Source organism: Hyperolius riggenbachi, chromosome 1 (genome assembly GCF_040937935.1).
Source record: "Hyperolius riggenbachi isolate aHypRig1 chromosome 1, aHypRig1.pri, whole genome shotgun sequence".
Taxonomy (NCBI): domain Eukaryota; kingdom Metazoa; phylum Chordata; class Amphibia; order Anura; family Hyperoliidae; genus Hyperolius; species Hyperolius riggenbachi.
Window position 1 is genome coordinate 588,582,953 of NC_090646.1, and position 27,244 is coordinate 588,610,196.

At 45.9% G+C, this 27,244-nt stretch overlaps 2 protein-coding genes across 4 annotated transcripts in view; one reads left to right on the forward strand and one right to left on the reverse strand.

Annotated features, from left to right (window-relative positions):
- IQGAP2 (IQ motif containing GTPase activating protein 2) overlaps positions 1-27,244 on the forward strand; it is a 436,318-nt gene that overhangs the window by 303,485 nt on the left and 105,589 nt on the right. The window lies entirely within an intron of this gene.
- Positions 11,833-13,051, reverse strand: F2RL2 (coagulation factor II thrombin receptor like 2). The gene is made up of 2 exons (XM_068273362.1): positions 13,037-13,051; positions 11,833-12,921 (listed from the first exon to the last, which is right to left on the reverse strand). The coding sequence occupies exons 1-2, from the start codon at positions 13,049-13,051 to the stop codon at positions 11,833-11,835; spliced, it is 1,104 nt and encodes a 367-aa protein (XP_068129463.1).

Consider the following 27,244-nt stretch of genomic DNA (forward strand, 5'->3'; position numbering starts at 1 on the left):
CCAGTATAGCTAGTATAGTGCCCCCAGTATAGCTAGTATAGTGCCCCATTATAGCTAGTATAGTGCCCCATTATAGCTAGTATAGTGCCCCCAGTATAGCTAGTATAGTGCCCCCAGTATAGCTAGTATAGTGCCCCCAGTATAGCTAGTATAGTGCCCCCAGTATAGCTAGTATAGTGCCCCATTATAGCTAGTATAGTGCCCCCAGTATAGCTAGTATAGTGCCCCCAGTATAGCTAGTATAGTGCCCCATTATAGCTAGTATAGTGCCCCATTATAGCTAGTATAGTGCCCCCAGTATAGCTAGTATAGTGCCCCCAGTATAGCTAGTATAGTGCCCCATTATAGCTAGTATAGTGCCCCATATAGCTAGCATAATGCCCCAGTATGGGTGGGTAGGTGCTGTCCCTCCCCGCTCCCCCTGCGGCCGCCGCTGCTGCTATTACCTCAGGCGGCGCCGCTTCCTCTATCCCCGTCCTCCTCCGGTAGTAACTCATTCACAGCAGCGCGCCTCTCGCTGCTGTGATGACGAGGAAACCATAGAGAGCGGCTTCCTGTAGCGTGATGCCGTTACTATGGGAACCGCTCTCTATGGTTTCCTGCGTCATCACAGCAGCGGGGGGCGCGCTGCTGTGAATGAGTTACCAGAGGAGGACGGGGATAGAGGCAGCGGCGCCGCCTAAGGTAATAGCAGCGGTGGCCGCGGGGGGAGCGGGGAGGGACAGCACCTATCCACCCATCCACCCACACATGACTCGCAAGCAAGCCGACCCCCCAACTTTTGGCCCACTTTTGGGGGGTCAAAAATTCGGCTTGCTTGCGAGTATATACGGTACTCTACATAGCATTTTGCTCAGCAGGGACATCTTGTGGCGAAATAGTAAAATACACCTACTGACTTTAGGGGAAAAAAAATGTGTGTGAAGAGGGCATCTTATTATTAAATAATGGGCTAGAAATTAGTGATAGATGTAAAACTGAAAAAATGCATATATTATTTTAAAACTATAATGGCCGAAAACTGAGAAATAATGATTTTTTTCCATTTTTTTTCTTTTTTGTATTATGCTTGTCAAAATGCATTTAGAATAAAATAATTCTTAACATACTGTACCACCCAAAGAAAGCCTAATTGGTGGCGGAAACAACAAGATATAGATAACTTATTTGTGATAAGTAGTGATAAAGTTATTGGGGAATGAAAGGGAGGAGCGCTGAAAGGGGAAAATTCCTCTCGCCCATAAGGTGAAAAATACCCGCAGGCTGAAATGGTTAACCGGTTCACACAAACAGATTTGATCGTACCGGTTGTTGCGGTCCGTTCAGCTGATCTGCAGAATGGATCCGTTGGAACGGAATGTGAACCGATCCAATAGGTTAACATTGGATCCGTTACAATCTGTTCCCTTCCAATTTGGGAATCAACCCAACTGGCATACTTATGGTCATAATTGTCATAATTCTGTTTTATCATTATATTGCGCAGTCCTTTTTAGATTTTATAAAAGAATTGACACATTTATCTGCCCTGGAGGGATTTAATTTACACATTGGAAATTACGTATTTCTCAGTTAAAGGAAACCTGTTATTTTAAAATTAACAAAAAAATGATACTGGGCTCAGGAGGGGAAGCCTCTTGATCCTGATGAGGCTTCCCTATCCTCCTCCAGCTGCTTATTCCAACGCAGAGACCTCCAAGCTTTCCAGCAACAATCACAATCCATTGGCCGGCCTGTGCAGTAGAGCGGACCTGATCGGCCGCAGCCCAAATGGAAAGCTGTTAGTGCATCTGTGCAGGCAGGCCAATAGATCGTTATGGTTGTCAGAAAGCTGGTACTAATGTGCGCATCACTGACAAGCAGTTATTCAGGGTCCCAGCACTGGATCTCCTCTGCTGAGGAGGAAGGGGGAAGCCTCTTTAGGATCCAATGGCTACCCCTCCCCAGGTATGTACCGCCTAGGGGCACTTTTCTTCAATTCAGGCCCTTAGGGCCCTTTTCTCTCATCATACTCCAGGACAGCTCACCTGAGATTACCATTGAGTCCCTCCCCTATGGAAACAAATGCAAATTAAATCAATTAACCAATCAGCCCCTGGCCGCACCCTATATAGCCAGTCCCTTCCTTCCCCTTCTCAGTTCTTCATTGTTTCCACTCACCCATGGACTAGTGCAGAGTTTTATTATTTTATGCACCGTAGGGGAGCGTGTTATAGCACCTATGGTAGAGATAGGTTTTTTTTCCCCATGAGAGAGCAGTCTATGCTTGTGTTGGCAGGGCGGATGGAGGTGTTGGCAAGGCCGGGGGGCTGGAAACACTACCTGTCGGCGAGGAACGCTCTGGAGGAGAGCCGGGAGCGCCCTTTCTCATGGCCGCCGTTTATGGATAGTTGCAGCGTCTTCCTGGAGGCAGGAGGTCACGTGGACGCGTTCCGGAATCCGGAAGGAGCGGAAGTAGTAGCGCGGAAGCTCCGCCCACCGCAGTGCGAGTGGTGATTCAGCCGGAAGGGGTTCTTTGACCTCGGGAGGCGGGGCTGAGAGCGGAGATCAGCTTTTAAGCTGCGTGGGCCACGTGAACGCGGGCACGCTGTCAGTGCGGACATGGAACAAGCGGAGGCCACCGCAGACAGCAGGGTACCAGCTGCGGATGACACAGCACAGCAGACTCAGGTACTAGGCAGTTCTGATCCCTACACAGGTTAATGTTTGGCAGGGTGGAACTGACAGGCATTGTTTGTGTCTTGTTTTGCAGGAGGTTAGGAAGCATGCAAAGTCAGCCCAAAAGACAAACAAGTGCTCTAAATGTGGGGATGTTTTACCACCTACTTGTTCTAGGTCCTCATGTGACAAGTGTAGGCATAAGGGGGATGCTAGCACAGATACTAATACGGTGATGATAGACTTAATGAAGTCAATGAAGAGAGAATTGACAACCACATTTGCGGCCTTCAGAGCTGCTTTCCCCACGCAGCCACAGTCCCAGCCTCAGGCGACGGTACAGCCCCAGGCCCCCCCCCCCCCCCCCGCCCCGGGCGATACCGGCCGGAGAGCAACCGCTGGAACACGGTCCGCAGCGGCCATCACAGGGGTTGCCTGCGATTTTGGGGCTAGTTGAGCCTGACTCTCCCAATGAATCTTGCGAGGAGGGTTCATGGGAATCATTGGAGGAGGGGGAGGCTGGAGATTCAGAGGGCCAGACAGCTTCCGCATCTATAGCGGCCAGGTATCTATTTAGTGTGGAGGATACAGCAGAGCTTTTAAAGGCTGTATACGAGTCCGAGAATATCCAGGACTCTACTCCAGCCACATCGGTTCAGGATGATATTTACAGGGGACTGGAGGAAACCGGTACTAGAACGTTCCCGGTGCACAAATCTATTAATAACGTGATATCGGCTCAGTGGAAACAGCCGGAAAAGAGATTATTCATACCAAAGTCATTTAACCTCCTGAGCGGTATGGACGAGCTCAGCTCGTCCATCACCGCCGGAGGCTGCCGCTCAGGCCCTGCTGGGCCGATTTTTATCAAATAAAGTGCAGCACACGCAGCCGGCACTTTGCCAGCCGCGTGTGCTGCCTGATCGCCGCCGCTCTGCGGCGATTCGCCGCGAGCAGCGGCGAAAGAGGGCCCCCCTAGCCGCCTGAGCCCTGCGCAGCCGGAACAAAAAGTTCCGGCCAGCGCTAAGGGCTGGATCGGAGGCGGCTGACGTCAGGACGTCGGCTGACGTCCATGACGTCACTCCGCTCGTCGCCATGGCGACGATCTAAGCAAAACAAGGAAGGCCGCTCATTGCGGCCTTCCTTGTTTATTATGGGCGCCGGAGGCGATCGGAAGAACGCCTCCGGAGCGCCCTCTAGTGGGCTTTCATGCAGCCAACTTTCAGTTGGCTGCATGAAATAGTTTTTTTTTAATTAAAAAAAAACCCTCCCGCAGCCTCCCTGGCGATCTCAATAGAACGCCGAGGAGGTTAAGAGACGTTTTCCCTTTAAGCAGGAGGATCAGGATGTATGGGGAAAGTGCCCTAAATTAGATGCGCCATTAGCCCAGTACTCTAAGGCAGCAGACTTGTCCTTTGAGGACGCGGGCAGCTTAAAGGATCCAATGGATCGTAAGGCAGAGATTCTTCTGAAAAGAGCATGGCAGGCAGCGTCCTTTGGGTTTAAGCCCGCCATTGCAGCCATCTGCCTAACGCGGAATTTGGAGAAGTGGATGAGGGGGTTAAAGGCACACTTAGTGGCAGGTACCCCACATGAAAAAATCTTGGAATCCCTACCAGTCATGTCCAAGACAGTGGCCTTTTTGGCTGACGGGGCCACTGAATCTTTAAGGTCCACAGCCAAGACAACTGCTCTCATAAACTCCGCTAGGCGCGCAGTGTGGCTAAACACGTGGGAGGGGGATGTATCCTCCAAACATCGGTTATGCGCTATGGAGTTTGGGGGGCAGCTGTTGTTTGGCAAGGATTTAAATGACATACTTGAGAGGTCCTCAGACAAAGCCAAAAAATTCCCGGACAAAAGGAAGAGGGGAACAAATAGGTCCTTTCAGGGGAGACGATATGTTCCCAGACGAGAAGGAGGCAGACAGAGCTCACAGCATCCACAGCAGCAGAGAACTAGGAGATGGACTTATAATGCAGGAAGGGGAAGGTCTACCTTCCTGTTCAATAAGCCACAGCCAGTCTCTGCAAAGCCTGACAAATGACAGAGACTTACAGGTGGGGGGAAGGCTTCTTTATTTTTTTCAAGCCTGGCAGAAGATAACGGGGAACGGTTTTATTTTGGAGTTAATACGGAATGGTTACAAAATAGAATTCCGAGCCCAGCCCCCCAGGAATTTTGTAATCACAGGAACTCCCAGGGACCCGGAAAGGGCGGAAGCAATTCAGTCCTCTGTGATAAAGTTGTTACAACAGAGGGTAATTCAGAGGGTTCCGGTCCAGGAATATTGCAGGGGGTTTTATTCACGAGTGTTTGTAATTCAAAAGCCATCGGGGAGGTACAGAATGATCCTCAACTTGAAACCCCTGAACCCTTACATTCTGGAGAAAAAATTTCGGATGGAGAGCGTCGCATCGATCCGCAATTTGATTTGGCCAGAGGCGTTCATGGCCACCTTGGATTTGGAGGACGCTTACCTCCACATCCCTATCCATCCGCATTTTCAGAAGTTCCTGAGATTTGCGGTAGTTATGGGGGACGCGGTATGCCATTACCAATATCGCGCCCTGCCATTCGGAATATCCTCCGCTCCGAGGATATTCACGAAGGTAGTAGCAGAGGCCGTCGCGCATCTACATCTCCAGAATGTAAGGGTTCTGCCATATCTGGACGACTTTTTAGTTTTGGCAAATACCGAACAGGTCTTAAAAGAAAATTTACAGCTCTGCATCCAAACCCTGGAGACTCTAGGATGGATAGTGAGCAAAGAAAAATCGTGCTTACAACCCACTCAAACAGCTCTATTTTTGGGGTTAATATGGGACTCGAGTCAGGAAAGGATTTTGCTACCAGCGTCAAAGGTAGACAGGTTGATGTCGATGGTGAGGGACTACGAATTAGCCCCGACAGTTTCAGTTCGACAAACGATGACCCTGTTAGGACAGATGACGGCAGTAATCCCGGCAGTAGAATGGGCGCAAGCTCATATGCGGGAATTACAGACATGGCTACTGCAGACGTGGGACAGACAGAAGTCCTCCTTGGACAATCACTTGCCCCCTCCCCCACAGCCAGTATTACAGTCACTCCACTGGTGGTTGGACGCAGACAGGTTAGCCAGGGGTCGGCCCTGGATGCAGAAGGATCCGGTAAAAGTTTATACGGATGCCAGCGCCTGGGGTTGGGGAGCCCACTGTCAGGGGCATCAAGTGCAGGGGCAGTGGTCTCCACAGCTCAGTCGGAAGTCATCAAACTTCAGAGAGCTGATGGCTGTCAAATTGGCACTACTGTCGTTTCAACCTCAGTTACACAACAGAGAAGTAACGTTGTTTTCAGACAATATGGTCACAGTGTCCTATATCAGAAAGCAGGGGGGAACCAGGGTCCAGAGTCTCAGAGAGTTAACCATGGAGATCTTAGTCTGGGCAGAGGAACAGGTGACATCACTGACGGCAACCCACATACAGGGGACCCGGAACCGTTGGGCAGATGCGCTCAGCAGATCAGCCCTCACAGAGGCAGAGTGGCAGCTGAACCAGGACGTTTTCAATCAGATAGTGGCTCAGTGGGGCAGGCCAATATTGGATCTGTTTGCCACTCCGCAGAACGCGAAGGCAGCAGATTTCTGTTCCCTGCATCCTTCCTCTTCAACAGACCGGTTGGACGCACTAACAGTAGAATGGCCCACAGGCCTACTGTACGCTTTTCCCCCATTCAACCTGATCCCAAGAGCCCTCAACAAGTTGAGACACTCACATTCAGAAGTGATATTTATAGCACCCTGGTGGCCGAGAAGGGCCTGGTTCCCGTTTCTACAGACCCTAAAGATAAGGGGCCCTTGGCACCTAGGGGCCAGGCCAGACTTATTGATACAGAACGGCCAGCTACATCCAGATCCGGGGTTTCTCCAGCTCACAGCCTGGATCCTGAAAGGCAGACGTTGAGTGGGTTAGGATTTTCACAGAGGGTTATTAACACGCTGTTAAAATGTAGAAAAGAAAACACACGAAAGATTTATTTTAGAATTTTTACAGGATGGAGTGGACATGGGGTTGGCAGTCAGCACCCTCAGGGTCCAGGTGTCAGCATTATCAGTTTTTTTGGACAGGCAGTTGTCAACTGAGTTACATATAAAGAATTTTCTAAAGGCAGTGGCCAGATCACAACCTATACCAGTAAAGGTGGTACCTCCCTGGAGCCTATCACTGGTTCTTGATTTTCTGATGTCAGATTTTTTTCAACCAGCAGATACAATCCCTATTAAGCTACTGACATTAAAGGTAGCCTTCTTAGTCGCCATTACGACAGCAAGGAGGGTGGGAGACATACAGTCCTTGTCAATAAAGGATCCTTATATGATAACTCCACTCCTTTTCCACAGATCCTAAAAATGATAAGGAAAGGAGGTGGGCAAGTCTGGATGTAAGACAGGCGATTATTACCTATTTACAGAGGACACGGCAGTGGAGAAGGTCCAGCCATCTGTTTGTTTTATTTTCAGGCAGCCGTAAGGGGTTACAGGCTTCAAAAAGTTCCATAGCCAGATGGATCAGGGAGGTTATAGGATTAGCTTATAAGGAGTCAGGTGGTGAAACACCCACAGACATAAGAGCACATTCTACGAGGTCCTTGGCAGCCTCCTGGGCGGAGAGATCAGGAGCAACATTAGACCAAATATGCAAAGCAGCTACATGGTCGGGACATTCGACATTTGTGAAGCACTATCGGGTGGAGTTACTATCCAGCCAGGATCAGACGTTTGGACGCAAGGTGCTTCAGGCAGTCATCCCACCCTAAGGTAAAGAGTTCTCGCTGGTCTCAGGTGAGCTGTCCTGGAGTATGATGAGAGAAAGGCCGTCCTACTTACCGGTAGTAGTGTTTCGGCGAATACTCCAGGACAGCTGCCTTAGTACCCAGCCCTAATTTTGCGGATATCAGAGAGATAATTAAATGACAGAATGGGGTGAGCTAGATACTCTTCTATTGAACTGAGGAGGGGAAGGAAGGGACTGGCTATATAGGGTGCGGCCAGGGGCTGATTGGTTAATTGATTTAATTTGCATTTGTTTCCATAGGGGAGGGACTCAATGGTAATCTCAGGTGAGCTGTCCTGGAGTATTCGCCGAAACACTACTACCGGTAAGTAGGACGGCCTTTCCACTTGCAGTCGCTAGCGTTCACGCTGAACGCTAGCGATTGCTGAATCGCAATTACCGGTGATTCCCCGACGTTCACGGCCGCGATTTTGCTATGCTATGCACTGCATAGCAAAATCGCGGCAAATATCGCTCCGCCGCGCGTTCGTGTTCCCGTAAAAAGCGAATCGCGGTAGTGGAAATGACCTACCGCGATTCCTATGTTAAAAAGCAAACCGTAGCGATTGTAAAATCGCTAGTGGTTTGCGTTTTTGCGATTCAGCCAGCGCAAACGCGCTGGTGGAAAAGGGCCCTAAAGAGTACCTTTTCAAATTTGCTGCCGAGACTCTGGCCATGGCAGCGTAGGCTTCCGAAGAGCCTTGGCAATCTTTGGAAACATGGCTGCAACTGTAACATGACGGAGAGGGGCGGAGCATCACTTGTGACCTGAAGGACAGATAAGTATTTAACCCAGGGAGTACTCTTTAAAGCAAACCTGAACTGAAAATGAAAAGTCAAAATAAACATACACAGGTCTTACTTACCTTTTGTGTAGTCTACTCATCAATCTCTTTCTCCTCTGCTGCGTCCTGTTTGTCCAATGTGATCGGTTAAATTCTCCATCCTCCATTTTAAAAATAGGGATGTTACCCCCGTTACAGCTTTTTCTTCTAACAAGGATTCCTACCAGTTCTGAAGAGATCTTGTCACAACTGGAATATAGCAGTTGTTGTCAGTTATAACTGAAAGGACAACTTATGAGCAAGGTAATGTCCATGTTTCCCTATGGCTCAAGTGAGCGATTTAACCGTGTGCTGACCAGGAAGCTGTTATGGGGTGATGGTGATTTTCAAAATGGAGTATGGAGAATTCCATTGATCACAGTGTACAAACGGGACCCGGTAGAGGAGAAAGTGATTGAGGAGTAGACTACACGGGAGGTAAGTAAGACTTGTGTATGTGTATTTTGACTTTAAATTTTCAGTTCAGGTTTGCTTTAAAGAGTACCCCACCCGATAAGTGGACTACATGGGATCACATCACTGTGGAATGTATGTTGACTAGGTGTTCAGAAATAAGCAGAAAAAAAAGAACAATCTACTGTATGTCACTACAGTGCCTCTTTAATGCCAGACACAATATATTGGTCAGTCAGGGGTTTCACATTTCCTATGGGGCCTGTGAAAGCCTAGTAAAGTATGATCACTGGAGATGGCCCGAACCTCCGATTTTCAGTTCGTGAACTTCCGCGAACCGCAATAGACTTCAATGGGGAGGCGAACTTGGAGAACTAGAAAAATTAATGCTGGCCACAAAAGTGATGGAAAAGATGTTTTAAAGGGTCTAACATCTGAGTTTTTGCATGGAGGCGTGGGATAGATGCCAAAAGTCCCGGGGAAAAATCTGGATTTGACACAAAGCAGCGTTTTAACCACTTAAGGACCAGGGCTGTATTGGCTGATCTGTGCTGCGTGGGCTCTCCAGCCCGCAGCACAGATCAGGATTGCTGAAGGGCGATCAAAATCCCCCCCATTCCTTTTTTTTCCCCACTAGGGGGAAGTCCTGCTGGGGGGGGGGGGTCTGATCGCCGCCACTCTGTGTGGCCGAGCGGGGGGGGGTTGCTCCTCAAAGCCCCCCTCCACATCGATATTCCTCCCTCCCTCTCTTTCACTCCCACTCCCTCTCGCTATGGGCGGCACAGGACAGCGATCCGTCCTGTACTGCCTCTGATAGGCTTCATCCTATCAGATGCCGGCGATCCCCAACCAATCAGAGGCCGGGGATTGCCGATCTCCTTTATGGCGCTGCTGCGACAGCAGCGCCGTATGATGTACACACGGGATTTCTTCCCCGCCTGTTTACATTTCACCTGCGAGCTGCGATCGGAGGCTCGCAGGCTGTTCATGGAGACACCATGGAAACACCACTTCGACCTGCCGACGCCTATCGGCGTTAGGCGGTTGTTAAGGGCAGAAATCACATTGAATGCTAAATTGCAGGCCTAAAGTGCTTAAACAAACAAACAAACACAGAACACTTATATCGCGCTTTTCTCCTGGCGGACTCAAAGCGCCAGAGCTGCAGCCACTGGGACACGCTCTATAGGCAGTAGCAGTGTTAGAGAGCCTGGCCCAAGGTCTCCTACTGCATAGGTGCTGGCTTACTGAACAGGCAGAGCCGAGATTCGAACCCTGGTCTCCTGTGTCAGAGGCAGAGCCCTTAACCATTACACCGTCCAGCCAAGCTTTAAAACATGCATGTGTATACATCAATCAGGGAGTGTAATTAGAGTACTGCTTCACACTGACACACCAAACTCGCTGTGTAACACCACACCGCAAACAGCTGTTTGTGTTGTGACGGCGGTGCTGGACTGGTGCGCACCATGGCGAGAGTGCAGGCGATAGCAGTTTTCAAGCCCATATAGTCGCCAGGCTGAGGTGATTGTCCAGCTGATCAAATTTGTTCTGTCCACAATGAAGCATCAACCTTATTATCTTGGGTGTTACCCCCCCCCCCCCCCCCCCCCCCGAGACATTTATATAGCCGACGGTCATTGCTTCATTGTGATACGCAAGCCCCTTCACCGCGGCAAGTAATGATCACGAAGGGGAATTGGCATATGTACATGCCTTTCGTTTTGTTGTTGCAGCCGCAGTGCAGCCAGAAAAATTAGGCAGGCATGTACATGCACCAGAAAAATTAGTATAGCGACCGCTGCTAGCAGCGGCCTTAAAAATTCAGGAATCTGCCTGGAGTCCTGAACCCTGTTGGTGGTGGTGGAGAAGGCAGCCAAGCGGCCTGCAGGCAGACATGCTGTGTGGGGAGCGACTTAGTCTTGGGGCAGGCAGTCACACGGCGTGCAGGCAGAGATGCTGTGTGTGGGGACTGACTTAGTCTTCGGGCAGGCCTGACCGTGCTTTGCAGACCACGTGGTCAGATGGTCCCTTGACCCATCTCTGTGTGCCAAAGATAACACCACTTTCCTTTCAACATCATGGTACAGTTTGGGTATCGCCTTTTTTGAGAAATAATTGCATATCTATCTTCCACTGCGGTGTGTGAATTTGCTTTTGTGTGCTGCTTTCGCTCAGGTGGTCATCCCATTGCAGTTTGTGCTTTTGTAATCATGTGCCTTCGTAAGGTAGTTGTCCCTACGCGGGTCTTGGTCTTTCCACGGCTCAATTTTTGGTGGCAGAGAATACAGATGGCATTGCTCTCATCTGAGGCAGACACACAAAAAAAATGTCCACACCGCTGAACCCTGGGGTGATGGCACTTTGGTTGTGGCGGCCGACTGAGTGTTAATTGGGGTTCCAGAATCGGGGCAGGAGGGAGATATGTCACGCTTCCATGCGGAAGCTGAGAAAGATGGTGTTCTGTGTTAAATAGTCAACTACGTCCTGACAATATTGGGGGTTGATGGCACGTGCCTTCTTCTGAACACTGTACTTTGGTTGCGGGCTGCACGAAATCACGACAGCGTGACCTCGAACAGACCTGCCCTCTGCCTTTTGTTTTGTTGATATTGGGGGGGGATGAAGTGAAAGGTATGCACTGACTTGACTAATACAATGTGCAGTCAGTCACACAAGTGCAGTTAACAGGTATGCACAGAGTGGTATATCACACTGCGTGCGTTCATGTGGGTGGGTGGGTGCACTGTGAACAACAGGTAGTAGGTATATGCAGTACTGGGTATTACAATGTGCACCTGTCACACACACAGGTAGTCACTGAATGTGCTGAGCCTGGCAGTGGCGCACACACAGTATGGATTATCAAGGCTGTCTATGCAACACAAGTGTCAGTGGGACACACAGAAAAAAAAAATAGATCACAAGAACAAGATTAGCTCTCAAAAGAGCTGTTGTGGGCTGCTATTTTACCAATAAGAATCAGCAAGGAGCAAGCTAACAAGCCTACAAGAGCCTAACTAATCTTTCCCTATGAGAGATTCTGCACTGCAGCAGCTGTCCCTTCTCTATTTACTGCAGGCACACGAGTGAGTATAATGGGTGGCGGGGCCTGCCTTTTATAAGGGGGGGGGGGGGGGGGGGAGTGGCTCCCTGCTGAAACACAAAGCTATTAGATAGCTGCTGTACAATTCATCCTTATAGCTGTAGTGGTAAGTGACTTGGTGAACGATGAGAATGATATTGCTTGGTGTGAAGCACAAGGCAAATATGAACAGGAGGAGGACAGTTATTTTCAAGTACATGAATCTCTCCTGGTCGTCGGTGCCCAATGTCTTTATGATGGAAAAGTAACAGAACGCCACCACCGCAAAAGGAATGAGATACCTAAACACGGCCAGGGATATAAAATAATAGAACTGAAACTCATCAGAAGAGGTTTCATATATGTCATTGCACGACACGAGGTTCAGCTCCTTTGAGTCGTACGTCTGTTTCTTTGTATAAAACGGTATCATGAACATTAAGACTACGATCCACACAAAGCTGCATAAAAGAATGGCGCAGGTCCGCTTCGGGAAACTCCGATAAATGAAAGGGTGGATGATGGCAACGTAGCGGCTGACGCTAATACACATGAGGAACAGGATGGAGCCGTACGTGTTTCCATAGAAGCATACGGTCAAGACTCGGCACATTGCTTCACCAAATATCCAGTTATTATCATTCAGGTGATACGCGGCCTTGAGGGGAAGTGTGAGGCAGAAAAGTAAATCTGATATGGCCAGATTGGTGAAGAATATCGACGTGCACACAGTTCTGACTCTTGAAAATGACATCTGTAATGCGAGGATGTTGGAAGGAATACCAACGAGAATGACTATGATGTAGATGGCTGGGATCATCTTTGTGCTTGTGGAGCTTCCTAAGTAGGCCAATGTTGAGTTTTTGAGGAAAGTCTTCCCTTTGTTTTGTGCAGTATTGTTGACATTGTTTGTTGTCCCATCTACTTCTCCATCAATAACTGCCTGGGGGAGTTTGTCATCCTCATCATCACGCTGTGTTTTTCGAAAAGTCCTTATATTCTGAGTGTCAGATCCATTATTGGTTGAATTGTTACCAGCAATCGTCCCATTGACTGAGTTTGACTGTTCTCCACGAACTACTTTCTTGCTGGATTGGTCTTTAACCTTAAGGGCCTGTTCAGACTATGCGCGTTCCTGGACGTTTTCAGGGAACGTGTCTGGGTACCAAAAACGCATAGGAACGGCTCCTAATGCTTTTGAATGGGCAAGTTCACATGTTTGCGTATGAGACGCATACGTTTCTCATCCGCATTGCTGCACGCAGTTCTGTGCGATACGCATAGAAACGGACGCAATGAAAGTCTATGGACGCGTATCAAAAACGCGTACTATTGCGTTTTTAGCGTCAGTTTTCCTCTGCGGTTCCCATAATTTTTTTTTTTTCCCTGGGTCACGTGTGTGTGCAAAACGCAATAGAATACGCATTAGAACGCAAGAAAAACGCATGCGTTTTTCACCTTGCGTTTCTTGGATTTTAAACGCATTCTTCATACGCAGATAGTCTGAACAGGCCCTAAGAGTTTTCGTTCGATAAGTCCTTATGTCCAGAATAGTTGATTCTTTGTTTGATGAGTTATTGAGAACATTGCCATTGTCTGGTGCATGTTTCTGAACATTTTCTATTTCTGACCCTAGTTCTCCATCAATTACTTCCTTGGGGATTATGTCATCATTACTGGAAAATCTTGCTCGAAATGTCCTGATGTCCAGATTGACCGATTCATTGTTTGGTGTTCTGGACTTATCTGTAAAATAAACACATGGGAATTGTTAAAAATAAAACTTTTAAAACTTGTAACACTTTAAACTACACTGTCACCTGCCATTAGATTTTTTTATTGCCATTAGTTTTTTTTATGATATTCATATATTCTAATTCTCATATAGGAGGGTCCTCTTTCCTCCGTGGCTCTGATTTTTCCTCTAAAATCTTTTCAATGAGGCAAGTCAGAGCAGTACGCTCCTTGGTTCACCTCCGTATTATGAGTCTTATCCAAATCATTTGAATAGTCATTCTGTCCTATATTAACTGCAACTGTCATCAGAACGACCACCCCGCAGGCGTAAAAGTCCGGTGTGTGTACGCGCCTTTAATCATAGGCCCTCTGAGTTTATTTACCTAATTAACTTGCGAATGGGAAAAAATTACAAAACACAACAATCTATCAGATCCTGTTGGACTGCAGACAACTGAGGAGATAAGTTTTTATTAGTCCTGCTAAGGTGGTGTCATAATGATCATTAGCCACAAAAAAGTATTTACCGGTAAATCATTTCTTCGAAATCATCTACCTGCTCTACTTACCTTTATGCAGGAAACTGAGGTAGGAAAACATTGCATAACTGTCCGTACAGTTCACTGTATGTTTACGCAATATTCTATTTGAATAGCTTTGAATAAGATCCTCAGTTTAGTGATTTCCGTATTTTTTGATTGGGTATGACTAAACTCCATCCTTAAAGTGGACCTGAACTGTTGTACAGGACAGAAGGAAAACCTAGAGAAATGTATTTAGAGAGTTTAGCCTGTCTAATTCCCCTCATTTGTGCCTAATCACAACTTGTAATTTGATCTGACCCCTGTGTCACATGACTGCCACGGCAGAGATGGTAGATGAGCTCATTTGGAAGCACAGGATGGTAACAATATGTCTGCTTCCATTAATCCAATTTATTTAGGGATTTGTATCAGCTGTAACACATACATATTTTTGTTTAAAGGTTATTATGCTCTTGTGTATCTTTTAGAACAGAGAGGACATTCTGAGTTGAGGTCCACTTTAAGGGCTTTGCACAAAATGCCTGCATGCTATAAGACTGATCATACATAAGATAATATTGGTACAGGTCTGCATGCTATGATACTAACCACACATAACTGCTGCCAGCCTTCTCCCATGGAAATAAGATCTCTGGAAAAATTGAACTGGTTATTCAATTTTTTCCCATAAGATCTATCAGCCTGAGCTGTCTGCTGTGGCCATAATATTGTACAGAGATGGCCAGGAAGTTTCACAATTCCCCAGCTAGCTAGCAGTAATTTGTTAGTTAATTACTATGTTCCCCGAAACTGAGAACATATTGGCCTTTGAAGTGGGGTGTTGGATTGCTTTAGGCCACACGGCCTGAGATAGCAATCACCTAGGTTATCTGTTCTTGACCAGATCAGGAAAAAATCCCATGACTGTTAAGGTGACCATACACTTAGTGATTTGGCAGTAGGAGCTACCATTCAATTTGATCTTTTTTGATCTATCCAATTGAGAGAGAATGGAGTATGTTCCAGTATGCTCGATGAATGAAAAGAGGCAGACAACATGGCGAATCGGCCAAGTTCTTTGATCGAACAGGATGGAAAACATCGGTGGAGCGCACAGGAATTACACAGGAATTGGCTTCTGTTCATGTCATTTGACTGATACTAAATACATTTTTTGCATTCTGGGCATGGAGACATAACATTGGTCAGATCGAATATCGGAGGTTAATTGCATCGGAAATCGTAGTCTGTAGGCCACTAGTTAATCGATTTCCGATTAACCACACTGAAATTGATAGCCCAATAAAGTTGATCGCTTAGTTAATTGAGACAAAATCACTAGATGTATGGCAAATAGACCTTTTTGTGTTTTCCTTTTGTTTAAAAAAAAATCCACTCTTGGAATAAAGATCTGATTTCGTAGAAATGTTTGATTCCTGTTGCCTAAATAAAAAAAAAATGCACATTCTCCCTGTGTCTGTGTGGGTTTCCTCCGGGCACTCCCATTTCCTCCCACATACCCCCCCCCCCCCCCCCCCCAAAATACAGATTAGGTAATTGGCTTCCCCTAAAATTTGGCCCAAGAGACTATGATGACCACGGTAGGGATTAGATTGGATTGGGGCCCCTTTGAGGAACAGTTAAGGGACAAGACAATCTACTCTGTACAGCGCTGCGGAAGATGTCGGTGCTATATAAATACTAAAAATCATAATAATAAATTACTTTGGCACTGCCTACTACACTGTGTAGCCAAGCCAAGATGAGGGCACATTTCATCATCATCATCATCAGTATATCTAATGCTTGAATTTTATTTGTGATTTCTTATCATACTCTGTGAAAAACTAAAACATACTTCTAGTTTTCTCAGTACAGTGCATTGATTGGGATCTTATGTTTCAGCTTATCAGGGCAGCCAGTGCAAATCTGGCCCCACTTTTCTTTAACTAATCTTTAACGGCAGGAAAACTTGGTAGTCTAGTTGTATAGTTTATTGTACAACTTTCTAACCTCTATGGAATCCGTGGGTTGCCATATCCTTTTCCTCCTGTATGTAAGCACTGTATTGCAGAAGACCTAGACAAGCACTATACTCACGTCTGATAGAGAGCACAGAGCCTGTCAGCAGAATGAGAAGCAGTAAGATCCTCATCGTCCCTCAGATCATTCTTGTTCTGTGAGCAGCAAGCATTGCGGTCCCCTCTGTTGCTCCATGCCGTGTGTCTGGACTCTCAGATGAGGACAAGAGCTCCCAATTACTGTAATGTTACCTCCTCCTTCCAGGGAGTGATGCATTGCTCTCTACAAGACTGGGCAAGGCAGTGAATAGCTGCACTTCACAGTTGTAGAGAAATGATTAAAGGGAATGTCCAAGCAAAATAAAAAAATGAGTTTCACTTACCTGAGGCTTCTACCAGCCCCATGCAGCCATCCTGTGCCCTCGTAGTCACTCACTGCTGCTCCAGTCCCCCGCTGGCAGCTTGCCGACCTCGGAGGTCGGCGGGCCGCATTGCGTACATTTTTACGCATTCCTGCCAGTGCAGGAACATTAACAAATACATTTTTACGCATTACTGGTTCAATGCGTAAAAATGTACGCATTGAACCAGTAACGCGTAAAAAATGTATTTGTTAATGTTCCTGCACTGGCGGGAATGCGTAAAAATGTACGCAATGCGGCCCGCCGACCTCCGAGGTCGGCAAGCTGCCAGCGGGGGACTGGAGCAGCAGTGAGTGACTACGAGGGCACAGGATGGCTGCATGGGGCTGGTAGAAGCCCCAGGTAAGTGAAACTCATTGTTTTATTTTGCTTGAACCTTCCCTTTAAAATGGCTGCAAGCTCATACTTTTGTATTTCTTTCTAAACTGAAACCATTATTTCATTGAGCAATAACCTCCTGCTGGGAAAGGGCGCTAAAGCCAAACTGCCAGAGGACTGAATACAGTGTGAGATTTTCAAACACAATAACGTTGCTTAGTCAGCTTAAAGGGAAGGTTCAGGGAGGGTGGGTAAAAAATCAAAATCAATTTCCACTTACCTGGGGCTTCCTCCAGCCCGTGGCAGGCAGGAGGTGCCCTCGCCGCCGCTCCGCAGGCTCCCGGTGGTCTCCGGTGGCGCGCCCGACCTGGCCAGGCCGGCTGCCAGGTCGGGCTCTTCTGCGCTCCAAGGCCCGAAACTTCTGCGTCCCACGCCGGCGCGCTGACGTCATCGGACACCCTCCGGGCTCTACTGCGCAGGCGCAGTAGTTTTGCGCCTGCGCAGTAGAGCCCGGAGGACGTCCGATGACGTCAGCGTGCCGGCGTGGGACGCAGAAGTTCCGGGCCTTGGAGCGCAGAAGAGCCCGACCTGGCAGCCGGCCTGGCCAGGTCGGGCGCGCCACCGGAGACCACCGGGAGCCTGCGGAGCGGCGGCGAGGGCACCTCCTGCCTGCCACGGGCTGGAGGAAGCCCCAGGCAAGTGGAAATTGATTTTGATTTTTTACCCACCCTCCCTGAACCTTCCCTTTAAAGAGGAACTGTTGCGAAAATCTTAAAATTTAAAACACATACAACTAAGAAGTACGTGTCTTCCAGAGTAAAATGAGCCATAAATTACTTCTCTCCTATGTTGCTGTCATTTACAGTAGGTAGTACTGACATTACCGACAGGTTTTGTGTTCATCTCTTCATGGGGGATTCTCAGTATGGCCTTTATTCTTTATGAAGGCACTACCTGAAAAAGATTTACACAAAGATGCTGACCAGCCTCCCTGCCCGCTGCACACTTTTTTGGCAGTTTGACGGAGCATCTGCCATTCAGTAAGTACTTTTAAAAATAAAGAGAACCCCCACATGAGAAGATGGGCTAGCCCAAAATCTATTGGTAATTTCAGATTTCTACTATTTACTGTAGGTGACAGCAACATAGGAACAAAGTAATTTATGGCTCATTTTACTCTTGAAGAAATGTACTTCGTATTTGTATATGTTGACATGTATTTTACATTTAAAGATTTTCGTGACAGAGGTCCTTTAAAGAGGAACTGTTACCAAAACGACATAATGAGTCAAATTGCTTATTGTTTTGCAATATTAATTTAGAAAAGATTGTCAGTGTTCGCCCAAATCTTTCCTCACCCTGAAATGTATCACAGGCAGCAACATCTGTAGCCCTGCCAGGTGATCTCTGCGGGATTGTTCATTACTGAGAGTTCTAAAGCCAGTACAAAAACATAGCTGGTCTCCCAGAATGCTCTGGGGAGGAAAATTGTGCATAATAGCCTAAGATAAGCCTCAGTGGGATGGCAGGGCCACATACCAATATATTGCAATATACAGGGATTGGACAAAATAATGGAAACACCTTGAAAATCAACAAAATGTATTTTAATATGGTGTAGGTCCACCTTTTGCGGCAATTACAGCCTCAATTCTCCGAGGTATTGATTCATACAAATTCGAATTGTTTCCAAAGGAATTTTAGCCCATTCTTTAGTTAAAACGCCCTCCAGTTCTTTTAGAGATGATGACGGCGGAAAATGACTTCTTACTTGAATATCTAATAACAACCATAAATGGTCAATAATCTTGAGGTTTGGGGATTGTGGTAGCCAGATGAGATGCTCAACTTCATTAGAATGTTCCTCATGCCATTCTTTAAAGGGAACCAGAGAGGAAGGATAGGGAAAAAATAGCAAAAGGTTTTATACATACCTGGGGCTTCCTCCAGCCCTATAAGCACGGATCGCTCCCACGCCGCAATCCTCTGCTTCCTGGATCGCCGGTACCGGGCCCCGTCACTTCCGGCGGACGCGGCCAATTCTCCGCATCACAGGGGCTCCCTCCATACCCTTACGCATGCGGCTGCGCAGTATGCAGCCGCATGCGTAGGTATATGGAGGGAGCCCCTGTGATGCGGAGAATTGGCCGCGTCCGCCGGCCGACTCGCGGCAATGACGGGACCCGGTACCGGCGGATCCAGGTAGCGGAGGACGGCGGCGTGGGAGCAATCCAGGCTTATGGGGCTGGAGGAAGCCCCAGGTATGTATAAAACCTTTCCCCCAACGTCTCTGGTTCCCTTTAACAATTCTAGCTGTATGGATTGGGGCATTATTATCTTGAAAGATGGCATTCCCACTCCGGAAACAGTTCTTGGACCATAGGATGAACTTGGTCGCCCAAAATTCCTAAATAGTCTCGGCTGTTAATTATTCCATAAGGAGAAATCATTGGCCCGGCGGATTTCCAAGAAATAGCACCCCAGATCATCACAGAACCCCCGCCATGTTTTACGGTTAGGAGAAGGCAGTCTGGATGAAATGCTTCTTTCAGCTGTCTCCAAACGTACTCTCAGCCGGAGGTCGGAAATAAGGTAAACGATGATTCGTCAGAGAAAATCACATTTTTCCACTGCTCGAGAGACCAATTCTGGTGGTTTCTACGCCACTCAAAACGCTTTGAAACATTTGTCTTTGCGAGCAGAGGTTTTCTAATTGCAGTTCTTCCGTGGAATCCAGATTTGTGCAGCTCTTGACGAACAGTTTTTGTGGAAACTGGGTTCTGTAGGCGTTCATTCAGCTCTGCAGTGATTTTAGGAGCCGTAGTCTTGCGAGCTTTTCTAACAATTTGATTTAGAGTCCGCCGGACTCTCAGAGAACTTCAACTTTCGGCCACAATTGTGTTTCGCTGAGGACGTTTTTCCTTCTCTTTCAAAGGCAGTCATTACTTTTGAGACAGTACCTCTTGCAATGCCAAGCATTCTGGCAGTTTCTGTTACAGTAGCGCCTGCCATACGAGCACCAACAATTTGGCCTCCTTGAAAGTCTAAGAGATCTGCCATTTTTATAAATTATAACCAACTTTTGTTTAAATATCTGTAAAAAAACAAAAAGAATAAATAAAAAAAAAAATTGCTTTCAACATGTTCAAAGATTATGATGCCAAAATGTTAGGTGTTTCCATTATTTTGTCCAACCCCTGTATATCTGTAGGAAGGGTTTCTGATGCTGAAACAGGAAATTTAATGTAAAAGTGGGTAACCTGAATAATGTATTGCATTCTACTATCTGTCACTTCAGTGCCTTTATAAAGGCCAACTCTAGCAAAAGAAAAAATTGAAAGTTTTAGATAGTGGGAAAGAATTTACAACCATTGTTGGGCTGTTATTGGGTCATTGGTGGGTCCCCCTTGTGGGAGGGTGTGGAAGTGAATACAGTTCTTATTACAGGGACAGACATAGATATTTGTCATTGGTTGCAATGATTCCTCTCTTTAGATTTTTTTTTTTTAAAGGGGAACTGAAGTAAGAGGTATACGGAGGCTGCCATATTTATTTCCTTTTAATCAATACTAGTTGCCTGGCAGCCCTGCTGGTATATTTCTCTGCAATAGTATCTGAATAACACCAGAAACAAGCATGCAGCTCATCTTGTCAGATCTGACTTTAAAGTCTGAAACACCTGATCTGCTGCATGCTTGTTCAGGGTCTATGGCTAATAGTATTAGAGGCAGAGGATCAGCAGGGCTGCCAGGCAACTGGTATTGATTAAAAGAAAATAAATATGGAAATATGGCAGCCTCCGTATACCTCTTGCTTCAGTTCCCCTTTAAGCTTTCTGTGTATATGTTAGGAATGTTTCCCATCACATCCTACGTGTTATGAAAATATAGTGGACACTTCATCTAACATGCACATTGCCGCTAACCCTGTATGTGTAGTAGTAAGGGAAAGCTAATTCTGGGTACACATGTTGCGATTTCCCGTTCAATCCGTGGGATCGATGGGGATCGATTATTTCCGATATGTTTGATTGGGTTTCGATTAATACAGCCGTCAATTTTGCATACTTAATATGCAAAATCGGCGGCTGTGTCGATCGAAACCCAATCGAACGTGTTGGAAATAATCAATATACAATAACATTTCTATAGTGCTTTTCTCCCACAGGACTCAAAGCGCTTAGGCTTTCTCAGATTCAGTAGTTGGTAGTAGGATGTTCACACAACAAAAATGATCTTTCTGCAAATGCCGAACTGAACAGGTGGGTTTTCAGTCTGGATTTAAACATGTCCAGGGATGGAGCTGTCCTGATCTGCTGAGGTAAGGAGTTCCCAAACGTAGGAGCAGCATGACAGAAGGCTCTGGGACCAAAAGTTTCCAAGTGGACTCTGGGTATGCCTAGATTATTAGAACCTGTGGATCTGAGATTGCAAGGATTACTACGCAGCTGTAACATTTATTTCATGTATCCAGGGCCCAGATTTATTTAGTGATTTAAATGATAGTAGGCTGATCTTGAATAGGGGAAAATCGCTACGTGTGTACCCAGCATTGCTACTACACATAGTGGGTTAGCTGCAATGTGCATGTTAGATGAAGTGTAATACCTTCTCTTCAGTCTGAAGCTAGATTAATCAGCTGCCAGGTATTTGATAGGCAGATGGTGGCTTTCACTTGCTAGCATGGTTTCCATTTCTTTGCTCATACTCAGTTGTGATTTCTGTTAAGGTAGACTTAATTTGAATAATTTTTTGATTTGATAAAATGATGGCTAAAATAATCAAATTATTTTTATATTTAACCACTTCACAACTGAGGGGTTTTCCCCTTAAAAACCAGAGCATTTTTCACTCCTCCCAGGCAGTCTTCATTCATTTATTTATTAGGCAATATGATTGGTTATTGGGGACTGGGGTCCCCAAAACCAATCATTGGACAGTGGAGCTGGTGTGCACGTGCGTGCGCGCGATCGCGCGCTGCACCTTTGTTTACAACTGTTGTTATGAATGAAGACTGCCTCAAGCAGAGGCAGTCTCCATTCATTTATTTGTCATGTGGTATGATTGGTTATTGGGGACTGGGGTCCCCAATAACCAATCATTGGACTGCAGGGGCTGTGCGGGTGGGTGTGTGCACGCGCGATCGCGTGCACACGGACACCATAACAATGTGCCGGCGGTTTGTTATGAAGACTGCTTCTCTTTGAAGCAGCCTTCATACATCAATCGGGGACTCTAATTGGATTTAGGAACACTTGTTCCTAATGTCCAATTAGTCAACTGCTGTGCGGGCTGGCTAGAGTGTGCGAGCGTGTTGCCCCGCCCACTCCCGGCATGTAAACAGAAACATACTGTAAGGCTTGGTGGTGTATTCTCCACAGTCAGCATGCAACGCATGAGCTGGCGTGGAGGAGGTACACACACTAGCACCAGGAAACAGGCTATCCCTAGTATAGTGGAGGGGAGGACTGACTCCAAAAGGAGATTGTGGCGCACAGAGCCGGTGCAGATCTGACAGCCACAAACAATGCTTTCGTTATAACGTCTCAGCGCAAAGTAGCGCTGAGCGCACAAACCAGAACTGAGGAGATCAGGACAGGTAGACAGAATGAACGCTTGCTAGCTAGCGGCTACTTAGCGACAGCAAGCGTCCAAAACCAGACAGACTGGAATGAGGCAGCCAATGCGATGCGGCGATGGCGTGCCTCACAAAGACAGGACAGGATAGTCAGAAAATAGCAGGATTAAGATAGATGAACGTAACACAGATAAATATACAATAAGTATGTTTTCCTAGCATATTACAATTACAGCTATCAATGAAACTATTTGTAACTTCTGACTAACATATGTATATATCGGCAATGAACCGATATATGACATAAGCAGGAACGCTGACTAAGACTGGAGTAATACAGGGGACAGGACTCAGAAGGATTCGCTATCTCTTCGCAGAGATGAACGCAATCCACAAACGGTAACAGAACAGGATTCAGAAGGATTCGTTATCTCTTCGCAGAGATGAACGCAATCCACCAACAGTAACAGAACAGGATTCAGAAGGATTCGTTATCTCTTCGCAGAGATGAACGCAATCCACAAACGGTAACAGGACAGGATTCAGAAGGATTCGCTATCTCTTCGCAGAGATGAACGCAATCCACAAACAGAACCAGGAGCAGGGTAACTACCTCAGCACGGGTGGTCACGGTACGCGCAACCTACCAAAACGTGCTGGAAGGCTGACTAACTGCACACAGGATATAAACAGTTCGTGTACGTATACATCAGCGACACTGATGTATTAACGTATCACAAATACAAGGAAAATAATAAACGTGCTGGTATGCATATATATTGGCAATGAACCAATATATGATGCAAAGACCAGCAAAGTATCTTTAACAAGAAACACGATCGGGGGCTAAAGCGACAGCAAGGCAGGCTTAAGCTGAAGCTATGAAAACCCAAGGAAACCCTGCAGGAAGCAGATCTTTATACTGAGGTCATCCAATGGGAGCAGACATGCAGATTCCCACACAGGTGAATGATAATCAGTCACAAGCTGACAGCAGGGAAAGACAGACAAAGCTATGCAACTTGCATGGAAATAGATCAGAACTGCCTGAGCTGCAGCACTAATACTTCCAGTAATAGCTGCTGCAGCAGCGATCATTACACATACGCCTTTCTCCGTCCCTGGGGGTGAAGCAGTGCGCAGAGGGACGGAGAAATTTAGCACTGCGGAGGTAAAGTGGTTAATTTTGCAGGTCTGATGAAGGAAAATTACAATGTGCTGATTTGGCAAAAATGTCAGTCATTCTTTATAGTGCATATAGCAGTTTGGGGTTTCTTTTTGTTTTACTACAGAGTATGAGAAATAGATGGAAGGATAAATAGATTTAATCAATGGTTAATTACCATTTTTCATACTTTTGACAATTTTATTTTTTGTTGTGATCATTTTTCATCATAATTTTTTTTTTTTGTATTTCGTTGAAGATAAATTGAAAAAAAAAATACTGTACATTTTTATAACGTTACCAATAAAATATTGGGGTTATTTATGTCTGATTGAACTAAATAAAAATATATAATCCACCTTTAATAATTGTAGCGAAATACAAAAAATGGCACTCTGAGAGCCCAATATAGTGTAGTAAGTACTGGTGTGGCATGGATGATAAAGTACAAGAATACTCACAAACCAGGGTTACCTCCTAGGCATCCACTGTATATGCAGGTGGGGAGATTAGACCTGTCCTCACTCAGGATTAAGAAGTCACTCTCTGTAGATCAGAAGAAAAGGGTATAGAACCCCTCCACCAGGGGTGGACATAAGTATTGTATACAGTGAACAGAGACGCCAAAAGAGTAAAATTAGCTAAAATTGTTAAAAATTGCTAAGGAGGTCGTAGTGGACTTACAGTGGCTTGCAAAAGTATTCGGCCCCCTTGAAGTTTTCCACATTTTGTCACATTACTGCCACAAACATTATTGGAATTCCACGTGAAAGACCAATACAAAGTGGTGTACACGTGAGAAGTGGAACAAAAATCATACATTATTCCAAACATTTTTTACACATCAATAACTGCAAAGTGGGGTGTGCGTAATTATTCAGCCCCCTGAGTCAATACTTTGTAGAACCACCTTTTTCTGCAATTACAGCTGCCAGTTTTTAGGGTATGTCTCTACCAGCTTTGCACATCTAGAGACTGATATCCTTGCCCATTCTTCTTTGCAAAACAGCTCCAGCTCAGTCAGATTAGATGGACAGCGTTTGTGAACAGCAGTTTTCAGATCTTGCCACAGATTCTCGATTGGATTTAGATCTGGACTTTGACTGGGCCATTCTAACACATGGATAGGTTTTGTTTTAAACCATACCATTGTTGCCCTGGCTCCCTATCTGTGGGCCATTTATAGATGCCTACTAGCCAGCCACAAGATGGCGGCGCAGTCTTTGCCATCAAATGATGGTCCGAATCAAATAGCGAGCATGCACCTTGGCTAAATGCGTTTATTTTACGCAGCTATTAAAAGTTAAAAGGATTATTACCGTTTAGAAAATAAAGTTGGGAAATCATCAGCCGTCATGGGTTGACATCATTAGGTTACAACAATTCAAGAATGCAGTGGCGTCTCGTCCTTGCCGCAAGTCTCACTGCATTTAGGGAATTTCTGCTTCTATTATAAAATTGCCATAGAGTAATCTGTACTTGACAAGTTTTTTTTTTTATTATTCAATGTTATTCTGGTGACAAAGTTGTAGATTCCTGCGACATTAGCAGGATTTAGCTGCCATTTCGGTGATCACTGAAGTAATAAGCAGTGATATTTTACTGTGCCAACATACATTTAACATGCTATCCTGTGCGTCAAACATCCCGCTTTATTCTCAGCACCTGATTGGATATTTTTAAATCAATGTGTTTTGCTGCTATGTTACTTGATTTAATTAAAATCTACTAGTTCAGTCAGTCAGTGTGTGTGTTATCACACACAAAAGTATATTTGACTGTAATTAAGGTGGTTATGTACATAACGCTTTTTTTCTTCTGACCAGTCATTACTTGCAGTACTTACAGTATACCTGTAAAGATAACCATAGTCCACACCTATAATCGCACATGCTCATAGGCATTTATGTTCTTTTATTTGGCTTCAATCAGTTTAGTCATTTTGATATAATTGTATAGTGTTATCACAAGCAAACATTTGTATCGGACTACATGTGTCCCAGTTACGTGACTGCCAGTGGCTTCGATTGAACCAATCGCAATTATTGCCTCCAGGGCATCTCAGCAGCATATTAAAATTGCATTGCAACAATGTGCCTTATTATTAAAAAAAAAACTTCCATTTTACCTTTTTTTAACATTTAAACATTTAGCAGAGGTTTTATTAACCAACTTCCATGGCCTGCCCGACCGCAGAAATTTCAGGCAGCTAAGGACTAATGTACGTAATTGCTTTACTGCACAAGTTAGAGAGCAAATAATGCCTTTCATTAAAGAGACTCTGAAGTCTTTTAAAAATCCTTTTTTTATTACAAAATCCTGTTAACATGTTAGCCCTACCTAAACCGCTGCATTCCGGCTGTAATCTATCTAAATCCCCTTTAACTCCCCCCTCCCTCTCCCCCACAAAATCCACAACTTTCTTGGTCATGGATTTTGCTGCTGTTAGAGGCAGAGCTATGAGCCGCAGCTCTGCCTCCATTCACGTCTATCAGCGGCGGATCTTCGCCTCTCCCCCATCCCTGTCAGTGAAGGGCGGGGGAGAGGCGGCGATCTTGGCTGACAAATGCGCTGAGAGGCAGAGCTGCGGCTCATAGCTCTGCCTCTCCCTGAAGCGCTGCCCGGATTGCCCCCCAGGGAGTTTGGGGGGGTTTAGTTAGATTACAGCGACGGGGATGCGGCGGTTTAGGTAGGGCTAATATGTTAAACAGGATTTTATAATAAAATGAGGATTCTTAAGAGACTTCAGAGTCTCTTTAACAGAGGGGGGTGGGTAATTAGTACAACTGCTTACAGAAGTCACAGATGCTATTTTCACACCTGCCCTCTTGATAAATAAGCACAGCTAGAAGGAGAGGGGGGAAATGTGGCAGCTCCTATAGCTATCAGAAACCAGGATAAACTCAGCAGGTGGTCTAACATATTCTGAAAGCCAATTTTAACTCCTGCTGTAACATGTGGTCTTCCGAATAACAGAAACAGGTGTGGTTATAAAGCCCAGTTAAGTTATGGACAACCACTAGAATTTTGTGTAATTTTCCAAAAGAACCTGAAAACTCTGCACAATACAGAATCTCTGCAATCAGAAAGTAAGTGCCTGGCACCTGCCCTTACTTCTAGTACGGTACGTACAGAAGAAGAAACACCTGTTAACTCTGCGTGTGGTTTTTTTTTGTGTGTTTTTTTTTGCACTCATAACTACATGAGATTCTGACAGCCTATGTATGGTTTATATCTGATGCATTGTGTGTGTATGTGAGCATGGAAAACTTGTGGCAGGCTGCTTCTTTGTGCCACACACGGTTTAAATTGAAAAGTATTGAGCTGCACCGCACAAACCTTTTAATGCGTTCAAAAGTCTGTGGTATGCTTTGGAAACGAACTTGCAAAAACATGTATGTGAATGTACTGAAGTATTGTGTGTGAATTTATTAAAGGGAGTCTTAAAGAGAACCCTAAGTGGGTTTGAAGAATATTATCTGCATGCAGAGGCTGGATCTGCCTATACAGCGCAGCCTCTGTTGCTATCCCAAACCCCCCTAAGGTACCCCTGCACTCTGCAATCCCTCATAAATCACAGCCACGCTGCTGACAAACAGCTTGTCAGAGCTGGCTGTGTTTATCTCTATAGTGTCAGTCTGCTGCTCTCCCCGCCTCCTGCAGAACTCCAGTCCCCGCCTGC